We start from the raw sequence: 23,799 nt of genomic DNA on the forward strand, positions 1-23,799 counted from the left end.
GTGTTCCCACCAGAAACCTCAGACTGTCGGGCAAAGGTGAGAACTTTTAGCAATTAAACTGGGGGAGGTGCTGTCCCTTTCCACTGGTTTGGGTTGCATTTTTTAGCATAAAGTAGCCATAGGTTGATCGTACAAGCTTGTTCAGTGCTATTCATCACCCCACCCCCACCCCAGGCATTTGCAGCCTATGTAGTCATTGAAAGCCGCATTTCTGAATTCCCCAGCACTTCCCTGTCTGGCCAGGGCAAGCTAGGCTGGGTCTTGCATGCAGGATCTACTTCAAATAACCTTAAAAGGGGAAAGTGGTGGACAGGAGTTTCCCCACAGATATTCAAGAAAGAAGCACCAAAGCCAGAAACCATGTGATGAAAACATGAGTTAGGTGGACAAAGCTATTGCAGCTCCTCCAGCAGCAGCAAAATGCCTGCCAGGCTAAGTATTTGTAACAATCACTATAGCTATCTGTAACCCTCATGTTCAAGGTATCTCAGGGATCTTTTGAACTCTCCCTCTTAATTTACCATGTTATCCATCCTGGTCTTTCAAAACATTCACTGACTTGCAGCCTCCGGTAGCATACATCCTCTGGTCTTTATGAGCAGGTTTCGTTTTCCCAGTTAGTGCAGCCCTGGCTTTCTATACCTTCTGCCTCTGCATACATGCTTGCACGTCTTGGCTTTGTTTGCTTTTGGGGAAGAAAAGAAAACTATAGGAACACAGGAACACAGGACTAATAAGATCCAACACCTGCAACGGCTATTACTTCTGGCAGGGAAATGCCTAATCCTCAGTTCTCTCAGGAAAGTAAGACATACTGTGAGTGCTATTGAGGGGCAAGTGAGGTCAGTGCTATTTGGGACCATGTGGATTAGAGAAATGTGGGGACTGCATGGCTTAATCACAAGATCCTAATCACCTAGTATTATGGTACCTGCAAAAGAGGTATTCCTGGTCCTGCCAAAGAATCTGGGGATGTTCATGGGCAGCGAATCATAAAAAGAAATCTGTAGTTTGCTACGTGTTGCCTAGGACAAAGCTTATGAAGGATCTTAACTGGGACAGAGTCTCACTGAATAGAGGGACATGTAGATATGAAGAGCAGAAAGTGTCTGTGAGAGCACTTCTCACCCCTACCCGCCCGCAGCAGGATTGCTGCCCTGCTCCAGGTCACAGCATCAGTCCTTACTGAGAAGGGCCCTGGCCCTTGTTAAGAATGTCACTGCCTGATGCAGTGGAAACTTTTTCAAAGAGCTGTAGGAAAAGTGAGCCTAGAAATTATGTAGTGTAAACACATATAACTAGACAACCATGAAATGTGTATTACATGCTGGCTTCCAAGAGCTTGCAGGGCCTCTTCCTCCACTTCCAAAGGAGTTTGTGGGAGAGGCAAAGTAAAATGCTTAGGAAGGAACATTTCCAACACAGACAGTGCAAAACAAAAACCCTTATAATGAGTTCTTTTTTGTGCTCCTCTTGAGTGTTTTTGTTTCAAGTTGGACTTGATGGAAAGACCACTCCGAACCAAGAAAGCCACCTTGCACAAAGCATGGCAGATGCAGGAATACTGATCAGATTTGTGCAGCTGTCAGCCCAAAACCAAGCATGTGACACTCTAAAAATGTTCAGGTCCTGACAGTGCAATTCATGTCACTTCTACTGTGTGTTCCTCAAACAGGAAATTTCTCTATCATAGCGAGAGAGGGTGAGGAAAGCTTCTTCCTTATCCTGTACTATAGTCTGTGCCACTGTAATGGAGGCTCTGCTGTGGTACATATTGTACCTGTATAAATGTACTATGCAACCTCTCACTTTTATATCATTTTTCAAAAGAGGACCTTAAAGTGCTTTGTGAAGGAGGTAAATGTCTTGGTTTTGATTACAAGTATAGAAACAGTAGCACATACGTGACATACAGCTACAACACTTTTAAAAGATTCATAGAATCATAGAAAATCCCGAGTTGGAAGGGACCAAAGGATCATCAAGTCCAACTCCTGGCAAACTTCTTATCTATCATAGAAACTGTGCCTAATTGCCAGAAAAATTTGGTCTTTAGATCCCAGAAATAGTGTTTTCTACCTGGCTGAATGGTTCCCCCGCTGGCAGAGTACACTCAAAGTACAATAACTCCTTTTCTTTTCATTACAGGTAGCTCACTGCTGGTCTACAATACTCCATCCCACACAGAAGCTTCCTCACGTCTTGCCACCAAAGAAGGTCAGTCTTTTGCATATAAATGTCCTGGATTCCTGTGCTTGTGGAATAATTTTTGGTTGGGTTAAAAGTAGGCCTTTTTTGTAATGGCCTTGGCATGAAAACATTGTGATCAGTGCATGCATGACCTGCTTAAAATGGAATAGTTTGCAAGCCCCGTCCATGCTGAAAGTCACATCTCTGCTTCTCTGGCCAATGATGTGGCATAAAATTGATATCTGTCATTTTCACACTTGCGTGTTACTGAATTGATGAGCTGATGGCATTTTTTCTGTTCTTTATGTGAAACAGTTTGAAATCTCAGATACACAGCAAGGACTGAGACAGTATTCCTCTCTGCATAAATTTGTAGTTGAATGGATACAATTTTCTCAAAACAGATTCCATTATGGAATAAAAGCCACTCAGGTCTTCCAAAACCATTCATGAATCTGTCCATTAGTTTCAACCAGCAAAGAAGAACTAGTGTATTCTTTTGCCACTTTCATTTTGAAACATTTGAATTTTCTTTTTCAAAAAACAGATGATTCCCAAATCTTTACTTTATTGGAAATTCTGAAGATTCATGGATCATATAGATGGAATTTAGAAACCTTGAAGTTTAGAGGTTAATGAAACATTTTGGGCTCTGTAAGGGTTTTGATATTTTTATATCAATAAAATATATATTTTTATTTTTATATCCTTCAGTCAGGTTTTTCAGGTTTTCCTCTACAGCTACAGTCCTATTCCTTTTTCTTATTTTTAATGAATGGATTCTTAGTGATGATAAAATAATGACAGTTGTTGTAATGAGTATGACACACATCCCTTACCTAGCTAAGACAGTAAGTCACAATCAGATAGTTGACTTGTTAAGGGACAAGCAGGGTGTTACAGTGCAAAAATCTGTTCCTGTGCTCACTAACTTGCCATGTGGGACTAGGAGACTTGACTTTAGTCTTGCTTTCACTTAGTGCAAGTGCAGGGATGTTGTTTTCATTCACTAAACAGTGTTCAGTGCTTCCATTTGAAAAAAAATTGAGGTGAAGGTGTGAAATTTAATGTGTACCCTCATTCTGAGAGAATTTCCTCACCTAGTAAATGAACATTTCCGTGCTTTTCAGGAGAACGTGGCTTCATTGATGAACCACAAGTTTGTATTTCAAAGAGCAGGGGGGAAAGGCAGAAAGTCTTTTATGTAAGCAGCTGGAGAAAGACAAAACCTGATTTCACTGAAAGGCTACAGCAAACCAAGATCACACATTTAACAAGCTTCTACATGGTGTATCTGGCTGCTTCATTGAGTAGCACTGCTCTCAGAGCCAGCACTTCTCTCGTGTTGTACCACACTGCCACTGCATTTCATCTCCAACATCTGTCTTGGACCCTGGACACAATATCAGTGCTGCTTTTTTAAGAAGTGATTGGACTGTGCAACTGTGCACTTACTCACATGGTCTAAATTTTTGGGCAGACCTGTGCAGTGCCAGGAGTTGGACTTGATGATCCTTATGGGTCCCTTCCAACTTGGGATATTCTATGATTCTATGCTTTTTGCTTCTTTTGTCCAATACATAACCATCCACTTGAGCGCTCTGTTCCCTGGCATGCTGTTCTTTCTTTATGAGGCAGGCATTAGTTGATAAAATATGGTACATTACAAAGACAAAGCCATTCAGGTTTTTCTGTGACTGACTGTTTTGATGCTAACAGTCATCTATTTAAAATTAATAAAAGCTTAGCTAGCTCCTCTTTGAATAAAGCAGGCACGCATGCACGTGCTCCCCCACAATTTCCCCCATAAACACATGCATCCAAGACCATGCTCTTTCTTTCTCAGGCCAGGTGGTTGATAAACATAAAGGGAAGAAAGCTGTGATTTTTTTATTAAAGAGAAATGCTCCATGTAAAATTGCACTCCTCTGAATTTTTTATACACTTTATCTTTCCAAGTTGGGCCTACAGTCACTCAGGCAGAAAGAAATTTGAGGGGAAAAATGTTCCTCCCCCTCCTTCCACTTTTAACTACCCTCCAGTGTGTTTCTTTAGTGCAGCTGAAAGAACTTTGCATTTGATTTCTGTCAGCCAGGCATTTTTACTTTACGTGGTACTTTCATCATGTGTCAATAAAGGACTAAATACACCCAAGGGATATTCAAATAAAAATTAAGAACTAGCATAGAAATGTTGAAATCCCATCTTTTACTCTTCCATTTCATCCTACAGTGCATACGTTTCCTTCACCTTCATTTAACGTTTGAATACTGTTCTAGGATAAACTGACCGATTTCAATTTACTGTAAATGATTCATGCTGCAAATATTATTAGTGAGATAAGATGACAGGATAAGAGACATGTGAACATGACAGGCTGACAGATAAGGAATTGGGGGAGCAGAGTTGAGTGTCTTGTCCAATATAACTTGTAATGGACATAAAACTGGACTTGGAATTTCTCAGTCTTGGTCCAGTCCATTAGAAAATAACATTTTCTTTGCTTTCTTCTAAGGCTTTTTAATGGGCTGGCTTCACAATGATGGTGAAAAGGAATTTAAGGTTAAAAAAAAATGATTATTTTCTTAAGTATTTTCCTGTCAACTTTGCTTCACAAAAGATTAAATTTTTTTTTTTTTTTTTAATGTTAATGCATTATGAATCTAGCCCTGTAGATTCAAGTTTACAGTAACCCAGTAAATTTTTCTCCTCTCTATGTCTGTGAATGAAAACAGACAATCAAATCTTTCTAGCCACTTTCCCTCGAGGATACAAAAGCAGAGCAGGAGGAGGTGATGGAATAGCACAATGCATGTCAGAGACAGGAAAAAATGATGTTTTCTTCACTCTCCCATAATTTTGCTTGTACACTCTCCAAGAACACATAACTAATGCAGATATGCTACTTGTGCAAATTCCAGGGGCAATTGCATGCTTTGCATATGCTTCCACTGCATGCAACATATTCCATGCACAGACTGTGAAAGCCAGTCTACGTGGCAATAAAAGGTATGGCTGCAGCACAGGCAGATACAGATGTTCCAGAGCCTGGGAGGGAAGCTGCATAAGGCTCTACCCTCCCCACCTTGTTGTAGGCTTAGCAGCAAGGACAGTCAGCGAGGGCAGCACTGCTGTCGCAGGCCTGACTTTAATGCCATGGCTCTGGAGACAGAACTGCCTTGTCTGGTTGCAGCTGCAGGCTTTTCTCCTTTTTTTCTTTCAATTTTCTGCCCCCTCACTTCTCTTCTGTGATGCCAATTCTACACATGTGCCAGAAGAACCTGTAGTACTTCTTTAGGGGAGCTGAACTGAACAGGACAGAAACAGATACTGTAAATTTATCTAGCTGGTGCATAGGTGCATAAAGCATATTTCTTTTGTTCGTAGATTCGTGTAGGTAGAATGTTGGTCGTGTTCAAAGGACTCTTGTTGTTGCCCAAGTTTCTTTGCTCCTCAGCCTCATAAACACTCAAAAGTATGGTATTTAGCGTCATTGGTACAAATTGTCTTCAGCTGCCTTTGAGAAATAAATTGCTGTAATGAAAATCACCAGTATTTTTTGGCGAGAGAACAATTTTCTGGAAAATGAAACGAGGTTGCTCTCATTGCTGAATGGAAAGATTTGTGTCCCTCTCCCAGCACTCCGCTAGAGAGATGGTCTGTTTCATTTTCCGTGACTGTTTGGAGTAATGACCGACCTACTGTAGGTACTGGAGACATGGGAGAAGAATCTGAGGCTGCATTATCTACCTAAGTCCCTGGAGATTTTAAATTGCTTGCCTTCAGAGTGGTGTCATTTAAGTAGGTTTCCATAGGGAAATGGAAAGTATATTCACATACAATGACATTTAGAAGGCCAGAGGGCTGTGCCATGTATGCTTGTGAGAGCTCAGGCCTCAGTCCAACCCATTTTTAAAGTCCATGCTTACTTTCATGTGTGCTAGGGTCTGCATAACTCACATGGTTAATATACAAGCGTAAATGCTGTGCAGGGTTTGAACCCAGGTGCTGATCTCTTAGCAGGAGAATGCTGACAATTTCTAAAGAGGTAGAACTGTTAGGTGTTGATATATAAAATTACATGTGTCTAACCCGACGTGTGGTGTTGTAGATGTGGTGCTTAGCAGCATACGCTGGGATGCGTTGCAGCAGGTATTTGTGCAGTGAAGCAGCAAAGCAGAATGAAGGAAGGCTCGGCTGATAAGGGCAACACCAGCACACCACATGTGAGAATTTAGGGGAGCGATTATGTGTGGCTGTTTGCTTCCAGGCTGCAGGTTACATACCATCTTGTTTATAATGCTGGGTTCAGCACAGGTCTTTATCCCTGCATACATCAGGATCAGCCTAAGGCAATATAATTAGCTTACAACAGTGGTAAATGAGGACTGCCTGAAGTCTCCTAAATCCAACCTAAATTCTAGTAAATATCTGCCTCTGCAGAAGGATATAGAAAAAGCTGATGCACTACCTGGAATTTCAAAGATATACGAGATTCGTTTGTGAATACATGAATGTAAGATACAAGTCTTAAAGATTTTGTCCGTTGCTGTTACGTGTTTATGTTTGCATTATAAAAGCGCTCGTGAACAATAAGTATTTTTGTTTGGATATAAGTTGTATTTGCTTGTATGTTTTATTCAGTTGTTGGCAAATTAAAAAAGATAAACCAGTGAGCTCTGAAACTCACACAGCATGGTTTCCCGCAGGTTTGTACCAATGTTCATTATGAGTTCCCAGGGAAGAGTTTCCTGATGTCAGAGCATTAATGACACCTTTCTCATGCAGATTTCTTGGTACCTAACAAAATGAGCCCAAGCTGTAGCTTATCTCCCAGTCTGGGCTGTAATCTTCTCTTTCTTTTAAATTGATAGGAACTCTTTAAAACTCTTCAGCACGACTGCTTGTCAAATTTGATGACAATTTCAGGTGACAAGTTCAAAAGTTTTAGGGACAGGAGGGAGAGGGGCAAACAGACCCCAGGTGGCACAATTGCACCAGCAAGGTTCCCACAGGGAAGTAGTCTCAAACTCCTGCATAAAATTCTTCTCTTGAAAAGCCCATTTTTTCAGGTCTAAAAGGTCATCATGTGAAAACTACTAAGCAGTTTCAGTAAACTCTTCTTTTGGGTATGTCAGCAAGGCCCCTTGTTCGCAGCAAAGGTTATAAGCCCTCCGGTCTTATTTGTGTCAGAGAAAGAGCAGTTGCAGCTTTGTGCCCTCTTAACTGCACACACTAAAGGGTTTGCTGATGATATTTGTGTGCCTGGTGATGAAATATCCCTTATCCGTTTTTAGCTTGGTAGCAGAAAAAGGGGAGGCTTTTTGGTGCTTCTTCTGTTGTGACTGTGTGGCCAAAGCAGGGATTTATGATTTCAGGAGAGACAGTAGCTAGCACTCTTGGATTTTTCTTTTTTCTTTCTTTTTTTTTTAATTGTTTTCCTTTGAAATTCCAGAGTTAGTGTTTTGTCTGCTTTCTCCCTGACCCTCTTCGGAGGCAGGCGTGTGTTTTTTCACCAGAAAAACTGGAAACAAAGAATCGTTGTCTTTAAGCTGTAGCAGGCAGGAAACCCAACTCACAAGGGATCACCCTGAGCCAGCGCTGTCCCAGAGTAGACTCCAGTTCTCTGAATTCAACCTGACAGCTTGTCTGGAGCACTTTCTAAGTAACCATTATCCTTCCTTTTCTCCCAGCAAAAGAGCTATTATTTTTTTGCCTGGGGTGCACGGCAAGCAATGTTTTTGCACATGTGGGGGGGGGGTTACATGTTTGCTGGGGTGCAATCCCTCCTGTGAAAAGCTCTTGGAAGTACTTTTGCTGTTTCCTAAGACAAGAGTAAATGTGTTTCCTGATAATGAGTTAAATGGGCAAATGCTGTAAAAATGTTTGCTGCAAAGTGTGCGCATGTGTGTCTTCCCTTCCCTTTTCTCTTATGTGTGTATTGCTGCGTCTAGCTTTTTTCTCTGCAAATATGCGTTTCTTTTTCTTTACTTCTCCATTTGTCTCTGTGCATTTTCAATATATGTATGCAGCAAACGCATTAACCCTTCACTTCCCTCCTGCCCCATTTGCTTCTGTGCCTGCGCAGCGCTGTGAGCATATTTGTGCACATTGGTATGTGTGCTTTAGATGAACATGCATTTAGATGTGTGAAGGGTGCTCAGAAGCATGCCTATAACAACATGCAATTGTATGTCTGCACTTTTGCTCTGTAGTATGCCTGTCTGCATGTGGCTGTTCATGTCTGCAGCCCCGCATGGCTCAGCAACATGTGTGTGACTGTGTGTGTTGACTGGAAAGTGAGTGCTTTACAAAGCTGCCTCAGGGAGGGATTCTTAGGACACAGTCTTCATCACAGGCTGCGCACTGGGATTTCTGCTGCTGTTATTAAAAAAATCAACAACAACTGAAAAATTCTCACTACTTCCTCCTTTTCTTTATAATGTGTCTTTGTAAGCATTGCACAGGGTAACTCAGACTTGAATCAGGAAGTTCCACCGCTGCATGGCTTGGGGATGTTTTTCTAGCCCCGCTCGCACAACTGGGGGCTGTCGCCTATAGCTCAAAGCAAACTGGGAGTGACTCCAAGTTTGGAAGGCCAGAACCCTCCTGCAAGTGGGGTAGCAGAGCTGCAGGCTGTAGAGCCACTGTGTGTAGCAGCTCCTTCGGATCACCCTTTGGAAATCCTGCACCCTAGTTTTGTGCGTGCACTCTTTTAGGCTCCAGATCTTGGCTGACATTGAGACAAAGTGGGCTTCAACACGGTGCTCAGATCCAAAACTGGATCTAGGACAGGAGTTAAAATGGAAAAGTTTGAATGCTTTGGTGTGTGTTTCCTTACAGATACCAATGCATAACTGAACAGTGACTGGCCAAGTTAAACCTCCTCTTCACATGCATGCTCTGCCTCAGATTCCTTGTGTAAATCCAGGTCTCACATAGTCCCTTCTCCCTTGGTTGGAGTTGACTTTGAGTCAAAACCCAATATTGTTCCAAGCCTGGTTCTGTGATCACCATGTCAGTTCCTCATCTGTAAAACAGGTTAATAGCAATGCAGAGTTATTTGATAATAAATGTGTTGTGTTTTTTAGTTTTGTTTTGTTTTGTTTTGTTTTGTTTTTTTAATTGTGAAATAACCAGATAGTCTGAGAATGGGGCCGTACCATAGAAGTTATTTTGAAATTATTTTGTACTCAGCTAGTTGCTTCCTCTTACTGGATAGACTTAGAATTACCTAATTCCACATATGATCCACACACTGGTAATTCTGTAGCAGGAGAAGGACATTGTGGTCTTGAAGCAGAAACGAATGAGTTTTGTGCTGGAAGGCACTGGAAAGTCTTACATAATCATGAGAACAGCCATAGTAACGTTGGCTGTAAATGACACAGAGCCTGACATATGGCATACATACTAATTATTTTAATTAGCAGAAATAGTAAATTGAAAAGTAATTCATTGCAAGAGAATGGATACTGTGGGTGAGATTTTGAGGTCTCTGTACACAGAACTCCATGCGGCTCATACCTGGATGCCATAGGGCTAATTGTTAAGAGACGCCAAGTACTAATTTGTACATATGGTTTGTGTAGGCCAGAGGATTCCTTGCACTCCGTTCTGCTTTCCCCTTCTGTTCTACCATCTCTGCCACAGTGTACAACCTCCTGCAAACAGATGACAGCACCCACAGTCTTACTGCTTTGTGCTAAGAAAAAATGCATCTAGGGTGCTGCTGATGTTGTAAAGTTTTGCACTGTGTGTATTGAGCATTTAGCACTTACACTTTGAGCCAGAGTGGGCCTGGGAAGGCCCTTGCTGACTCTACAACCTTTCTGTTTGCTGCCATGATTTAAAACAATCCATCTAATGTTTCTAGGAGGAGCTGGAGGTGTTTTTGGCTTCTTTGCCCCTCCAGAAACCCACAGTCTAGGTTTCTTCTCTCCAACTGGCTTTAAACACAACTCCACCTCTTCAATGCGATCTCCAGCAGGTTAAATGACAGGAGTGTGAGGGCTGGACGTTCAGCAGTTTGGCAGGTCTTGCTTACATGTTTGGTTTGCAGCAGTAGTGTTTTTTGTTCCCATGCGCCTACGTTGGGATTTTTCCAGGATACCAGAATAGTGCCAGTCCTAGACACCACATACTACCTCACTTCGGGAGGAAAAGCAGTATGGTCCCATGCCCTCCTTTCTCTCTCTCCCTCTCTAAACCAGTTGCCACAAAATAGACCCCAAGTGACCACTTAGATTAATCACAAGTCTGGATCCCTGAGGACACCTGGTTCTGCTTTCTCCATTTAGAGACTCTAATTTAAATTCCAGCCACTAAGCCAGGATCTTTCTTCCTACTGAAGTGGGAGGACTCATTGCAAAAACCAGAATGTATTCTGTATGGAGAATCCCATGGATTCCATAACCCACTTCAAATTTGCAGCCTCCTTCCCCTGATTTGCTACACTGAAGTTTGTAAGGCCAAGTCCTGCCTGCTAATGCAATGCCTGTGCTCCCTAACGAACTAAGAAGGTATTCAGGAGCAGTTCATTCTGTATTTCATTCTGGGGGGTCTTTTTGTGTCATGTGAGCTGGAGTCACCCTACCTTTCTTTGTAAAGCACCTCAAGATTCCCTGGTTCAGAATTGCTCAATGGCTGCAGATATTGCTGTTGTTATTACTCAGCCCAGCCAGCAGGACAGACTGGGGCAGGGGCTGCCAGTGTGTTTCAAAGGGAAATGGAGGCAGTGATGGTAAGCAGTCAGACAATTTGCTGGCACCTGGGAGACTTAGTTACCTTTATTTTCTTCCTGGCTCTGTCCCCTTGACATAGGACAAGCCACCTTCCATCTTTTGGCTGCCTAATCTCCTTGGAGGTGTCAGCTCCATTAGGTAGAGACTGGGGAGCTCTTTTTACTGCTTAGCTCCTACCATGCTGGGGAATACAGATGCTCCCATGAGTTTGCTGCATGTGTGTTTCCCCCAACACCTTCTACAAAAGTTGGTTCCAGGAATAAATCCCACCTCAGGGGATGAAAGCTTCCTGGAAGGCTTTGAGACCCTGCTCAGCTCTGCCACAGTGTGAGTTCCAGTGGTGCCTCTCCAATACCTCCCGGGGCCCCTCACATGAGAGATGCAACGGGGACAGGATTTGCTCAGGCAGACCTCAGCATTTAGACACTGCCGTGTTACATTTGCGTTGCATTTGAGGACACTATTGAATCCGGACATGCAGTCCTGTGGCTGTTGTGCTAACCCAGGCATGATACTGCCCACGGGTCTGACTGCGGAAGCTAATCTTCAGACCAGTCACCCCACACCTTGACGGTGAGCCCCAGCAGTTCACAAAGCAGACAGTGCCTGTCTGGGAAACCACTGCTGCTGCTGCCAGTAATGCCATGAACACAATAAATAAGCCATGCTGCTTCTTCCCAACCGTACTTGAAAACTGGGATCCTATGCCAGCTAGAGATGGTGTTTCAGAGAAGATTATACTATAGTGCCTATAAAGTGGTTGGTCCATAAATGACCCAGACCCACTGTATCCATCCTGGAAGAAAAAAAAATAAATAATCAAAAAGATGGATAATGATGGGCCCAGTGCCTGTCATTCTCCTGGACAGACTAGTAGCACAAAATAGTGCCTGAATCTGGCTTGACTGAAAAAGCTCCTACGGAGAAAGCAGGATGAAGGGGCTGTCAGCACTCACTGAGCAGCTCAGGAAGTACTGGGACTGTGAGCCTATTGTTCAGTTGAGCACCCCCCCCTCCACTTCTCCCTTCTGTCCCAAGCTTTCAGATTTATAAAGCACCATTTCTTTTAATTTGTAAAAAAAACTTTTTAAAGCTTATCAGAGAGGGTTTGCTCCCTAATACATCATATCTTAAACACAGGTTCCCTAATGGCTTGTTCATTGGACTGCATTCAAGCTTAAACAACTGCTAGGCATCTGGGATGGTCTTCTTGTGGTGTGGAAGTCTGCTTGGGGATTTTAAGCCTGGTTTCCTAGGGAAATGAGCTTGTGGGTATCTGTCCATCTGTCCCTAGCCCACAGTAATATTTAAGCCTATTAGTCTATTTGAGACTAAATGTGATCCAGAGGTATGGGGAACAGGAACAAAGTAGCATTCAAGCAGAGAGACTGGGGGGGGGGGGGTCTGTGAAGGTGGGCTAGTGATTCGGTGGAGCCTGCCTTATCTTCTCTCCTGCAGTGCCGTACAGTACAAAGTGCAGCAGTTCTCCTCCTCCCTGTCGCCGAAACTCATCCAGGAGATGCCCGGGACATACTCCTCATCTTCTTCCCTACATCAAGTCCCTCCTTTGTTGTGCCAGGCAGTCTGACAAGAAGAAGCTGCAGAGATCTGGATACTTTAGCTCATCTCTTGATGTTTACATGACAGCCTGCCTGATGGTCAGGCTTGATCTCACTGATTTTGACATGTCCTAAGCCTTTTCCCAGCCTTCTGTGTAGCCTAGCAGACTGTTCCACCACTGTGCTATTTGTCATTTACATCTAATTCCAGAGGAATCAATAAACTTCGAAAAGTGTGTTGCACAGAAGAGCACGAGGACTTCCAAATGGTACAGAGGCTGGCAAGGTAGGAGCTGAGGAAAAATCTAGGGTGAAAAAGTATAAGGAATGGTTAGGAAAGGTCCAGAGACCAATGCCACATGGTGTGTTCAACAGTCAGATTTCTCGGATAGGCACTTCATCTGGTAAAAGGCAGCTAAGGCTGAGGAAAGAGCGTTTATGCATGTAAATAAATAAAACGATATTTAACCTTCTTCCCAGGCACATTGTGAGTATGAATGTTTGCAAAGCTGTGAGATCCTTAGTTGAAAGGTGCTGTGAAAGTGAAAAGCATTATTAATATCCTTTACCTTACTCATAATAGAGTATGCATTCATTCTGGGGAATTTCTGGACATAAACCAGACAGCTGCAGAATGACATTTCTTGAAAGCATCTATGATTTATTCTGTGCTCTTTAATTCCATTTTGTATTGAATACACATTTGTCACAGGACTGTTGTTCCACCGGGTCTTTTGAGTCTAAAACAGACTGAGGGACCTGATCCTTTGCTGGTATAAATTGACCCCTTACTTCACTGTAGGTATTTGCTGATTTACACCAGAAAATAACCTCATTCCAAATCTTTTAATTGAATTTCCATAGCTCGGCAAGTTTTGGTGTAAAATCCAAGTGGTTTTAATGACAGATAAGACTCTCCCTGTAACTAACCGTCTGGCTGGAGTTCTGTAGGATCTCTTCAAGCCACTGGGCGTCAGGTCCTGGGAACGATATTGTTTTTGCAGAAACTCGAGTCTCTGGATAGGTTCCCTGGCTCTGCCTATTCCATTTTGTTTTAAACACGTTCAGCTTTAGAGTCTGGGCCTGGAAGCTGGGAGGGCTGATGTGGTTCTTTCACGTTGCATGGATTTTTGTGAAAACAAAACAAAAATAGCTTAGTGGATTTGATTTTTTTTTTTTTTTTTGAGAGAAAGAAAGAAAGAGTTGGAAACTTGTGCCAGCTGAGTGAACACGTTGTTTCAATAGCAATGCCTGTATTGCTCTTATGTTTAACCCTTCTCACTGGTGCGAAGTCACAGTCAAAACAGCTTCATCCTAACATCCTGAGTGTGACTGTCCCTATAAATGCCCACACATCACAATACATTCTATACGTGGAAACCAAGGCAAAGGGACTCGTCTGAGGCATGCTAAACCTGGATTAAACCTGGGCTTAGCCATACTTCTCTGGAGAACCGAGCCTTGATCCTTTAAAGCCCAAACAGCCATAGTACACACACCTGGTCAGCACATCTGATTGTGGTAGTGTCACGTAATGTTAAAAAAACTGCAGGAGATGCATGCCACATTCTTTCCGTGACACTGTGAGCAAAGCAGACTCCTCCTCAGTGACAAGTTTCTCCATCTGGAGGAGGAGGGGGATGATAATCTATCCAGATGATGGCCTATTTGCTTACCCAAAGCATGCTGATGCATGTGAATCAACCAACCCATCTGTGGCAGCTGATTCGCCTCAGTCAAATTTCTGACACAAATCTGAGAAAAATGAAAATTTTAAAAAGGAGTCCTGCTACTTTTTGGGAAGGATTTTTTCCCAATTTGAAAATATCGTTTTTGTTGGAAAATTGCTCTTTCTTTTTAACAGGATCACCATGTAAGTGATGCTTCCGTTAAAATCACATAATAGCAAAACTATTTTTGAGGTAACCAAAATGTACATTAGTATCACAATCTGTGGAAATTTATGAGGTTTTCCCTTTCTCTCTCAACTCAGAACTGCTATGTTGTCTTCAAAATATTTCCCAAAACATTTCTCTAATAGCTCTACTGGTAATACTTATAAAGGATATCCCAGGGGAGAAATGAAAGTCAGAGTCTGGCTGCAAAGAGGACATGGGAAAAGCCAGTGGTTACTCCAGACCTCATCTCTGCTCTCCTGATCTCAGTCACTGACAAAGCAGCAGCCCGAGCTCCAGGCGCGCTCAGCCGTGGTAGGATTTGCACGATGGTTTTCCAGCAAGGAAAATGCCACCCATGCAAACAGCGGCTTATTTACAGCAATGACAGCTGCCAAGGACTGAGCTGTGGATAAAGTTCCCTGGCAGCACCCATCTGCCAGCCAGTTTCCAGCCCTGCTGCTCCATGCCCGGCCACAGAGCGGGGACAGCACGGCTGGGGCTGCACCTCCCTCCTCCAGAGATGTCCTGCAGTGCTCTTTGTACCAGCCTGAAACCGTAGCAGTTTGTTTTTCAGTCTGATCTGTTTGCACTGGGGTTTGCGGTTTCTAGTTAGAAAAAAAAAAAAAAAAAAAAAAAAAAAAAGCAAATAAATAAAATGAAAAGAACACCAGGCACATTAAATGAGTTCTTTTTCCCCGTTTTCCTCTCTTCCCTCCTCCTCTTTCTCTCCCTCTCTTCCCCTCCCTTCCCCTCTCCTGTCCCCTCTCTGTTTTCCTTTTCATGCCAATAACTAGAAGGCTGTAATTTCAAAGCTGCAGCGGCTTTCCCAGCACCAGGAGGAATGTGCAAGTGCCTGGGATGTTTCCGCAGGGAGCTGCACAGCTCTGCCACACTGTATGGCATGATGGGGCACAGGGCAGTGCCCACTCCTGCCCACCAGCATGGCCAGAGGGGTATTTTGAATTCCACCTGAGAGGATGCCATTTTTCCTATCTTTCCATCTTAAAATAACTTTTTTTTTTTTTTTTTTTTTATTGTGTGTTTCAAGTCAGTTGTGTGGAATAACACAAAATTTCGTCCTCTTTTCCTGCCCGTTTCTGTCATCTTGGGCTATGAGAAAGAAGGTCTCCTTCTGGATGGGATGAGCTGCACTCTGAACTCCACTGAGTGCAATGACTTCTTCATGATCAGAAGGTGTCACATCTGATCATTGTCCTGTCACATTGGCAGCCTGTTGCCTGGCTGTGAGGGAGCAGGAGCACAGGAGATGCGGGAGAGGAAAACCAATAGTATATGCATAATACCAAGGCAGTTGGGACCAAGATACAAAGCTAGATTCTTGCAAGTTTTTTTCTGGGAAGAGTTGATTTCAACCCTTCTGTGCCTGTTGTCTTTTGTCATTAGATCCCTCCTATGATGCAGTCAGGAGAACAGGATGGGGCAGTAATATGAATTCTGGCCTCACCAAAAGTAAGTCGTCCCAATGGGAATCACAAATTGCAATGGAAGATCAAAATGAGACTGTGGGAAAGATGGGCATGGTTGGCTTGTGTTATGAGCATCAGAATTGTGGAGGACTTAGGGATACTAAAACAAGAGCTAGAATTATGTTATGAAAAGAAAATTGACACAAATACTTTTATCATTGAATCGTGTATTAAAGACAACTGCAGCTGTTACAGTAGAACAAACCTGTGCTACACCCCAGATTTCATTAAGGAGCCAGCATCAGGTCCTCCCTATAAACAGAAACTCTTGGTAACCACATTCTTTGTATTTTGGTGTAGTATTTTTAGAGACAGATATAGACAGCTTGGGCAGATTCTCAGACTTTCCTTCTACTTTTCAGAAAGTAAGATTCTGTACAAAGCCAAGCAGGCGGCTAGGGCCCCTACTACATGAACTGCTACTCACACAACTGTTCTTGTTTCTTACTGTTTTTATTGTGCCCCTGAATTCACAATACACTCTGGGTCATGGGCTGACTTCTCAATGGAAATATCAGTTCCTTGTCCCTAAAGACTGTATTCTAGTTAACCTAACTAGCTGATATCAAGCCATACTGTCCCCTGCTCCCACTGCTATGGCATATCTCTGTACAGTAGTGCAAGACGGACTCACTTGACCCTCAACAAGAACCTATGAGGTGCAAATAAATGTGGCAGAACCTGACTGTCAGATTACGCTTCCTTTGCTTTGCAGCTTTGTGAACTACATGTGCTCTAAATGTGAAGACTAGTCTTTGAGTTACAGTCTTCTGTTACAAGAAATGATATGAAGAAGAGAAACAGATGTTAATGTTGAAGTGATTTATAGAAATGGCCATGATATTTTCAACTAAATGTTTGATTTAATAAAAACAAAACTTGTTTGCCTAAAAAGGTTGGTTTAAAAAAGTATTCCCATTTCCAAAGAAATGTTGAAAGAAGTTCCAACATAGAAGTAGGTCAGAATTTATACATTAAAGAATTCCAATTTCTGTTCAAAACAAGTATCTAAACTAGAATGGGAGTTAATTTATAATAAAAGACAGAAAATGAATGAGGTATCTACATAATATTTTTCCTTGCCTAGTCTACGTACTTTCATTTTACAGTTAAATTTTAAGTTTCCAGTGAAACCTTTTATTTTTCTAGTGCAACCTCAAAAATACCAGCTCTTAGGATTAGAAAACTTCCCAGTCACTATAATTCCTGTTCAATATACCTTGTCTGACCATTCCTCCCTGTCTGTTCTAGTACATATAAGATCTTTCCTATTTTTACAGGCCCTCCTGTTGCAGGGACACAAAATGTGAATAAGACAACAGAACAGCAACGGCCCCAACCAGGTAACTGTTGATTGTGTCACCACTGCGTTTGCTAAGTAACTGTACTAGATTGGGAGAATAAATGTGTCAACCAGCAACAGCCATGGACACAGAACAAACATGCAGAGCCTTACAGGGAAGTCTTAGAATTATGAGTCAATTGTGACCCTGCAGTGACAGCAATTGTTCCAAACTGTTTCTATTTTACTGCATTGTCCTTCCCCATTCAAAAGAAACATCCTTGTTTCAGCTGAGTCACATGCAGTGCCTAGCATCAGTTGCATCTCCTTTGAAGCATCATGATATGCAGTGCAATGGGTCCTGAAGCAGTTAAAGGCACGGAACTGTTAGTGCTGCAGCAGTGCAATGCCTGCTCACTAACCCCTCAGCTCTGTTGCAGTGATGTTCAATGGAAGCATCTCCAAACAGAATCATGGGGGTTCCCCAGCGTCAAAGAAAACCAAATAAGAAAAGCAAACCCTGCTGGACAGTGAGCAGTGGTGTTTCCTTCTAGTTTCCCGAGGGGCCTTTGAAAAGCTAAACACCACCTTCTTTGCTTTGCACAGCTGCTTTCTATCTTTCTTTTTTTTAGGGGGTTGGTTCGTTTGGCATCAATTCAATCCACGAGCAAATGCTGTAGATCCAAATCACCAAAAACAGAGGGAAGCAAAGGAGAAGTGTAGACATTAGAGCTGAGGAGGCCCCACAAAAAGGGAAGGAATTCATTCCTAATAAATGCATCGTGGAGTTTTCAAGAAACACTCAGCCTCATTGGAGCCAGTGATAAAACTCCTGTTACTCTCATTTGTCTAATGTTCTGTTTGCTTCAGCAAGGGAGAGTTGGGTGAACTTTTCATTGACCGCAGAGAGAAGCAAGCTGGACAGTTAACAAGTGAATTTGAAAATTTCATCTGTTGACCAGCTATTTTTATAAGAAATATATTTGCTTCTGATTTGTTACTTCTTTGCTCTCCCACACTTGTTTTTTTCCATGCAGCTAAATTTTCTAATTGACACGTAAGTGTAGGCTATGTCCAAAGAGATTACGATCTTTGAAAGCAGGCAAGTCTGAAACCACTGTCAGAACAACAGTGCCATTTTGGATTCCATAAATAATTAGTGGTTTATTGCTAAAAAAAATAGACACATCAGGTCTGTTCCATAGCCTAGGAGAAAAGGCAGTACAAGTGAAGCAAGAAAGTGAACATTTGATCTCGTTTCTAGAATAAATAATAATGAATTGTTGTTTCTTTTTGATGAGACATGTTTTTAAATAGCTTTTGTGTTTTTGTTTGTTTTTTTTTTAGATCCGTATCAAATCCTGGGGCCTACCAGTAGCCGTCTTGCCAATCCAGGTAAATTCCTCTTAAATTCCAGACCACCATTGTCACTTACATGTGATCTATTGTTCCAGCCTGTACTGAATGAGTAGCTGTCTGCTTTTGGGGTAGGCTGTGAGGGCCATGGGTCTTAGTAGTTGTGGCCTCAAAACTGCTTTTGCAAAAATCACCACAGTAATGTAAGGAAACTGGTGCAATATCACCTTTATCAGGATAAAATCACCATCCTGAATGTGCTTACCCCACACTAGTATTCCCAAAGAAGAGCCTTTTAGGGGACTTAATTCACACTCTCTCAGATTTGCAGCACAGGTTTGTTCTCCAGTGTCTGCTGCGGATTAAGAGCAAGGAAGGCACAAAACATCTCTGAAAGTCACAACATAGTGACTGACCCCAGCAGGTCATATGAAGGAAACAATTCCTGCCTTTGGGGACTAAGATGTTGCCTAAATCTTGCTTGAACTAAACAAACTCCTATACTGCCAGGAGTAGTAATGGAAATTCAAAAAAATGGGTTTAATCATAAGAGAGGGCCAACTATAGGCACTTTGCATTGACACTATTGATTACCGATGTAGTCTGAAGGCAATAGTGAAAGAAACACCCTCATAAGGTTCTTTACCTTCACTGTTAGTATAACTACACCAAATAAAACTAGAAGTCATCTCATCTGGGGAAGAAATAATCTTATGTATCTCAGATTACCAACTGGCAAATAAACTGTAAGTATCCAAACTAATATTCATGGTAAAGAGTAAGCAATTCAGACTTGAAATACACTGTCAACCATTCAGAGAAGAATTTTGCAGAACGCTATGCTCGGGAAAAGGCCTGTTTATGAATAGCTCAAAGATTTTAAGGCCAAAGGCGACCATTATGAAATCTAATCTGACCTCAAACTCATAAACAGAACAAAGGGTTGACTAACTTGTTTGCTGGGAATAGTTTATCCATTCCTGCATAAGATTTTCTAAGGCTTGAAGGAGCAGTTCCCAGTAAAGATCGAGATAGTCCTTCTGTTTCCTGCCTTTGTCTTCGCTTTTAAGCAGGAAGCACAATGTCATTTCCTTTCATTTGGCTTGCTTTTTGCAGGGAGCGGGCAGATCCAACTGTGGCAGTTCCTCCTCGAGTTGCTGTCGGACAGTTCCAACGCCAGCTGTATCACATGGGAAGGGACCAATGGGGAATTCAAGATGACGGACCCTGATGAAGTGGCACGGCGCTGGGGAGAACGCAAAAGCAAGCCCAATATGAATTATGACAAGCTGAGCCGAGCCCTCCGATACTACTATGATAAGAACATTATGACCAAAGTGCATGGCAAAAGGTATGCCTACAAATTTGACTTTCATGGCATCGCCCAGGCTCTCCAGCCTCACCCCACTGAATCGTCAATGTACAAGTATCCATCAGATATCTCCTACATGCCTTCTTACCATGCCCATCAGCAGAAGGTGAACTTTGTACCCCCACACCCTTCTTCTATGCCTGTCACATCATCCAGTTTCTTTGGAGCTGCCTCACCTTATTGGACCTCCCCTACTGGAAGCATTTATCCAAACCCCAATGTCCCTCGCCATCCCAACGCCCATGTATCACCACATTTGGGCAGCTATTACTAGATGCTTTTATCTTCGAGTGGCCTTAATCAGTCTCATTGGACTTTTTCTTTACTTCTGGTATTTTTATGTTTTTTGGGGGGACCCTTAATGGATAATTGTGGCGTTTCTTGGGCAAGAATTAAAACTGGATATTGGTTATTCCTGGATCAACCCTTTTACTTTTGTAACTTTGCCTCTTGTGTCTTGAACTGAGAGATGGATGCTTCTTTGGGCCAGTACTCTGCATTTTCTTTTTTATTTTTATTTTTTAATGCTTATGTCCTCTGTAGGAATTGACTATGAAGATTGTTCACCTTACCTGGAATGATTATTAGCTTTTCGGTGAGAGAAATTTTTAAGAATTCAAAGGAGGTTGACAAGACATAGACCCAACTGTGGGTCTTAGGAAAAGATGACTACATTTTTTTTTTTCTCACTTTGAAGAAGGTAGGCAATTTGACCATAAAGTCACGAGGACCTTGGGCTGCAGGGGACCACAACTGGAATCTTAGCTTTAAGGCAGATGAGGATTTTCACCCAACTGGAAATTTAGAAAATATATATATTCATATATATATATGTACATGTATATTTTAAGAAGTAAAGGGCATTGAAGGAACTTTTCTAGGCTGTACAACTTCAGTAGACTGTGTATTAACTCCAGAAACATCAGAAACCAGAACAAAAAGTAACCTAATATCAAGCACAGACATTCTTTGAAAGCAAAAGTGAAGTAAAATAAATGACAGCAGGCCCTTGAGCTCTGCCAGAGTCTTAGGGATCGCTAAATGCTACCGATTCGCGAACGCTGTGCGTTTGTCAGACCGTCATTCAAAGGGTCAACAAATCAGAAGGCAAATTACTGTATAAATTATGCAGAGTTATTTTTCCCTATATCTCACAGTTTTAAAAGAGAGATTAAATAAAACGAGTTGACCTCGGTCACAAATGCAGGTTTGTTTTTTACTATCAGCTCAGTTGTTTGTGGGTTGTTTTTGTTTGTGTTTTTAATGTAATTTGTACATCTTTTCAATCTGTACATTTGGGCTGTAGCTTTGTACTTTTTTGCTAAAAAAATAAAAAAATAAGACATGAGTAATGTATCTGTTGGAGATAGTCTTGGTCCTGCAATTGGATCCATAATTGACTCCCAAATTAGCCAGAACCTTCCAGATTTCCTGGGTTTGTCTAGAGTAGATTTTTTTTCTTGTATTAGCCCGTCATAGTTGTTTGCAAATTAACTCAATTTAGCTAACATGTTTCTATTGAAGCTGATTGAAAACATACATTGACATTTTAAAGTGACCTATTTCAATATTGTGATTATTTTTCACCAAAATCTGGAACTTTGGAAACATTTTAACCACTTCACAGGGAAAATTATCAAATACTTCTCACAACATCTTTTGAAGACTTTTGCTATGGGTTTTCGTTTAAATGCTAAACATTTGAAAATTCTCAGCCATCTCTAAGTTTGCACGTGCTAATTTGATGATCCACAAATGGTGGTTTGGTGCCATAAACAGAAGGGTAAACCACAATCATTCGTGTTTTAGAACAGATGTCTATCATGGGTTAGACTTACATCTACAACCTATTAGCTAACTTGTATTAACTGGGAGCCAATTAACAGGATCACAAATATCTAATCTAGACATAACCTCTGGGACTCTGTGTGGGTGCAAGATTTGGTCCATGTGCATCCGATTGCAGGATGAGAGCCTGAAACCAGAACATTATAGTCTGCTCATAACTTTAAACAGAAGCACTGATGCCATTATTTAACAAAAAAAGAAAAATAAGATCAAGCTAATCAGTTTAGGTCTTAGTGCTTTTGGGTTGTTTATAAGTAACATTACTGCAATAATCACAAAATTTAAGTATGAAGAAATTACCCATGAAAATGGGGCTTTTGCTACTATATATATGCAATGTACTTTTTGGATATTAAAATATATATAATTTTGCAAGTAATCTTGGTGTTTTTTAAAACTGTATTAAGTGTTACAATGAAACTGTTGTATGAAGAAGATGATGTAAAAAAATGTGACAAAATAAATGGTGGTTTTTCTTCTCTACGACATCATATTGTCCCACTCTCTCCCTCCCCTCTCATGCCTGCTGAAAGAGCATGAACTTGCATCTAAATTAAATTCAACCAAAAGGAAAACAACAAATCTCCGTAGTAGTAGCAATCATCATCCTTATCACTGTAAAATAATATCAAATTCTTATTCCAGAAAATTTGTGCCTCTGGAGCCAGCATTTATTAGACCTAATTTAGGTATTGAAGGGTCTCAATCAGAAACCTAGGCTCCATCTTTTGTCCATGTGGGGAGAGAGAGAGAGAGAGAGAATGAGAGCATGATAGAGTAGCTGGAGCTCAAGGAGGCCAAGTGTCCTGCGTGAGGACAGTGGCAGAGCTGTGAGCAGGCCCTTGCCCCATGCCCCAGCAACTGGGTCACAGCCCTGTGCTGAGTGCTGGAACGTGCAGCCTCCCTGCAAGCGCCACAACTGACCTAATAGACATCTCCGACTGTTCACTCTTTTAGGGTACTCAACCAGCAGTTGGCAGAATGTATATGTCCAATGCTGTGTGTATTACCAGCCTGTCTGTCTGCTCATGTTTCTCACCTATCCCCAAACCCCAGGGAAACACAGTGCTCCAAAGCATTCCTGAGGTGGAGTAAGAGTCTGCAAAAACAAGCACCGCCAAGGAATCTTCTGATTGTGTATAAAGGTCAGGCAAAGGCACTTCCTGTATTTTTTCAGACACACGGTGGTCCTGAGAGATAGCTTGATCTTTCTGCAGATTTGATAAACCCTTAGAAATACATAACTGCACAAGTACACCATTTCCTTCCTCCACACACAACCTTTTGTTGCTAAGTTTCTAGTACAATAGCTTTCACCGGCTTAATTAGCAAGCCTGGGCTATGAAAAAGAGTTATGTTAAATACTGTGTTCAGCCACCACAGAGCTGTTCCTTTTGTGTATTCAGCCACAGTTGCTCAATTTAGCCATAAAAGTGAGTGTTTTTTTGCATGTCTCTATTGTTTTTCGCTTCAGTGTGATCTGGATTCATTCTGGCTATGCATCATCAATAGAAGTATCAAGTTATTTTCTTCTCACACAATACACCTGCCTGATTGTCTGCTATAGGAAAATTTGAAGACTGAGATTGCTCAAAAATGCCTAGAGGCAGAATCTGAAGGTTATCAGAGCAAGAAGATGTCTTTGACAGCAAAATCTGGCCAGGAGCATCCTTGGTGGAAAAACAAAACAGAACAAAACAAAGCAAAATAAAAACAACAAAACACCTCTTTTGAAAACAACCAACAATTTGAGAAGCATCTGTTTCTGGCTGTCCATCTGGCAGCATCTCAGAGGAGCTTGGCTTAAGATGGAAGGTGATCAACAGCATCCACCACAGCTCAGGTCCCTTGAGTCTCTTTTCATCCCTCTTTTCAGGGTACATGCTGATACTAATCTTTTCTAGTATTTGCTAATATTTAGCATTAGACAGAGTTTGCAGCCCACTTCAGGCTGCATTCTCATTAAAAAAAAAAAAAAAGAAAAGAAAAAAAAAAAGAAAAAAAAAAAAGAAAAAAAAAAGAAAAAAAAAAAAAAGAGAGAGAGAGATAAAGAGATCATAGAG

The 23,799-nt window shown here is 41.7% G+C and overlaps 1 protein-coding gene across 7 annotated transcripts in view; it reads left to right on the plus strand.

Annotated features, from left to right (window-relative positions):
* The window catches only part of FLI1 (Fli-1 proto-oncogene, ETS transcription factor), an 89,991-nt gene extending 67,772 nt beyond the window's left edge, over window positions 1-22,219 (plus strand). For 4 of the 7 annotated variants that reach the window (XM_084495953.1, XM_084495951.1, XM_084495952.1 and 1 more), the window contains 5 exons: window positions 2,149-2,217; window positions 15,796-15,861; window positions 17,159-17,221; window positions 18,508-18,555; window positions 19,633-22,219. In XM_084495953.1, the coding sequence (XP_084352079.1) occupies window positions 2,149-2,217; window positions 15,796-15,861; window positions 17,159-17,221; window positions 18,508-18,555; window positions 19,633-20,162 (776 nt within the window). In that variant the 3' untranslated portion in view covers window positions 20,163-22,219. The remainder of the gene's footprint in view (window positions 1-2,148; window positions 2,218-15,795; window positions 15,862-17,158; window positions 17,222-18,507; window positions 18,556-19,632) is intronic. The other 3 variants (XM_084495955.1, XM_084495956.1, XM_084495957.1) reach the window with 1 other exon arrangement.
* Window positions 22,220-23,799: the final 1,580 nt, after the last annotated feature.

The sequence above is a fragment of the Aythya ferina genome (genome assembly GCF_964211825.1).
Source record: "Aythya ferina genome assembly, chromosome: 22".
In the NCBI taxonomy this organism is placed as follows: Eukaryota; Metazoa; Chordata; class Aves; order Anseriformes; family Anatidae; genus Aythya; species Aythya ferina.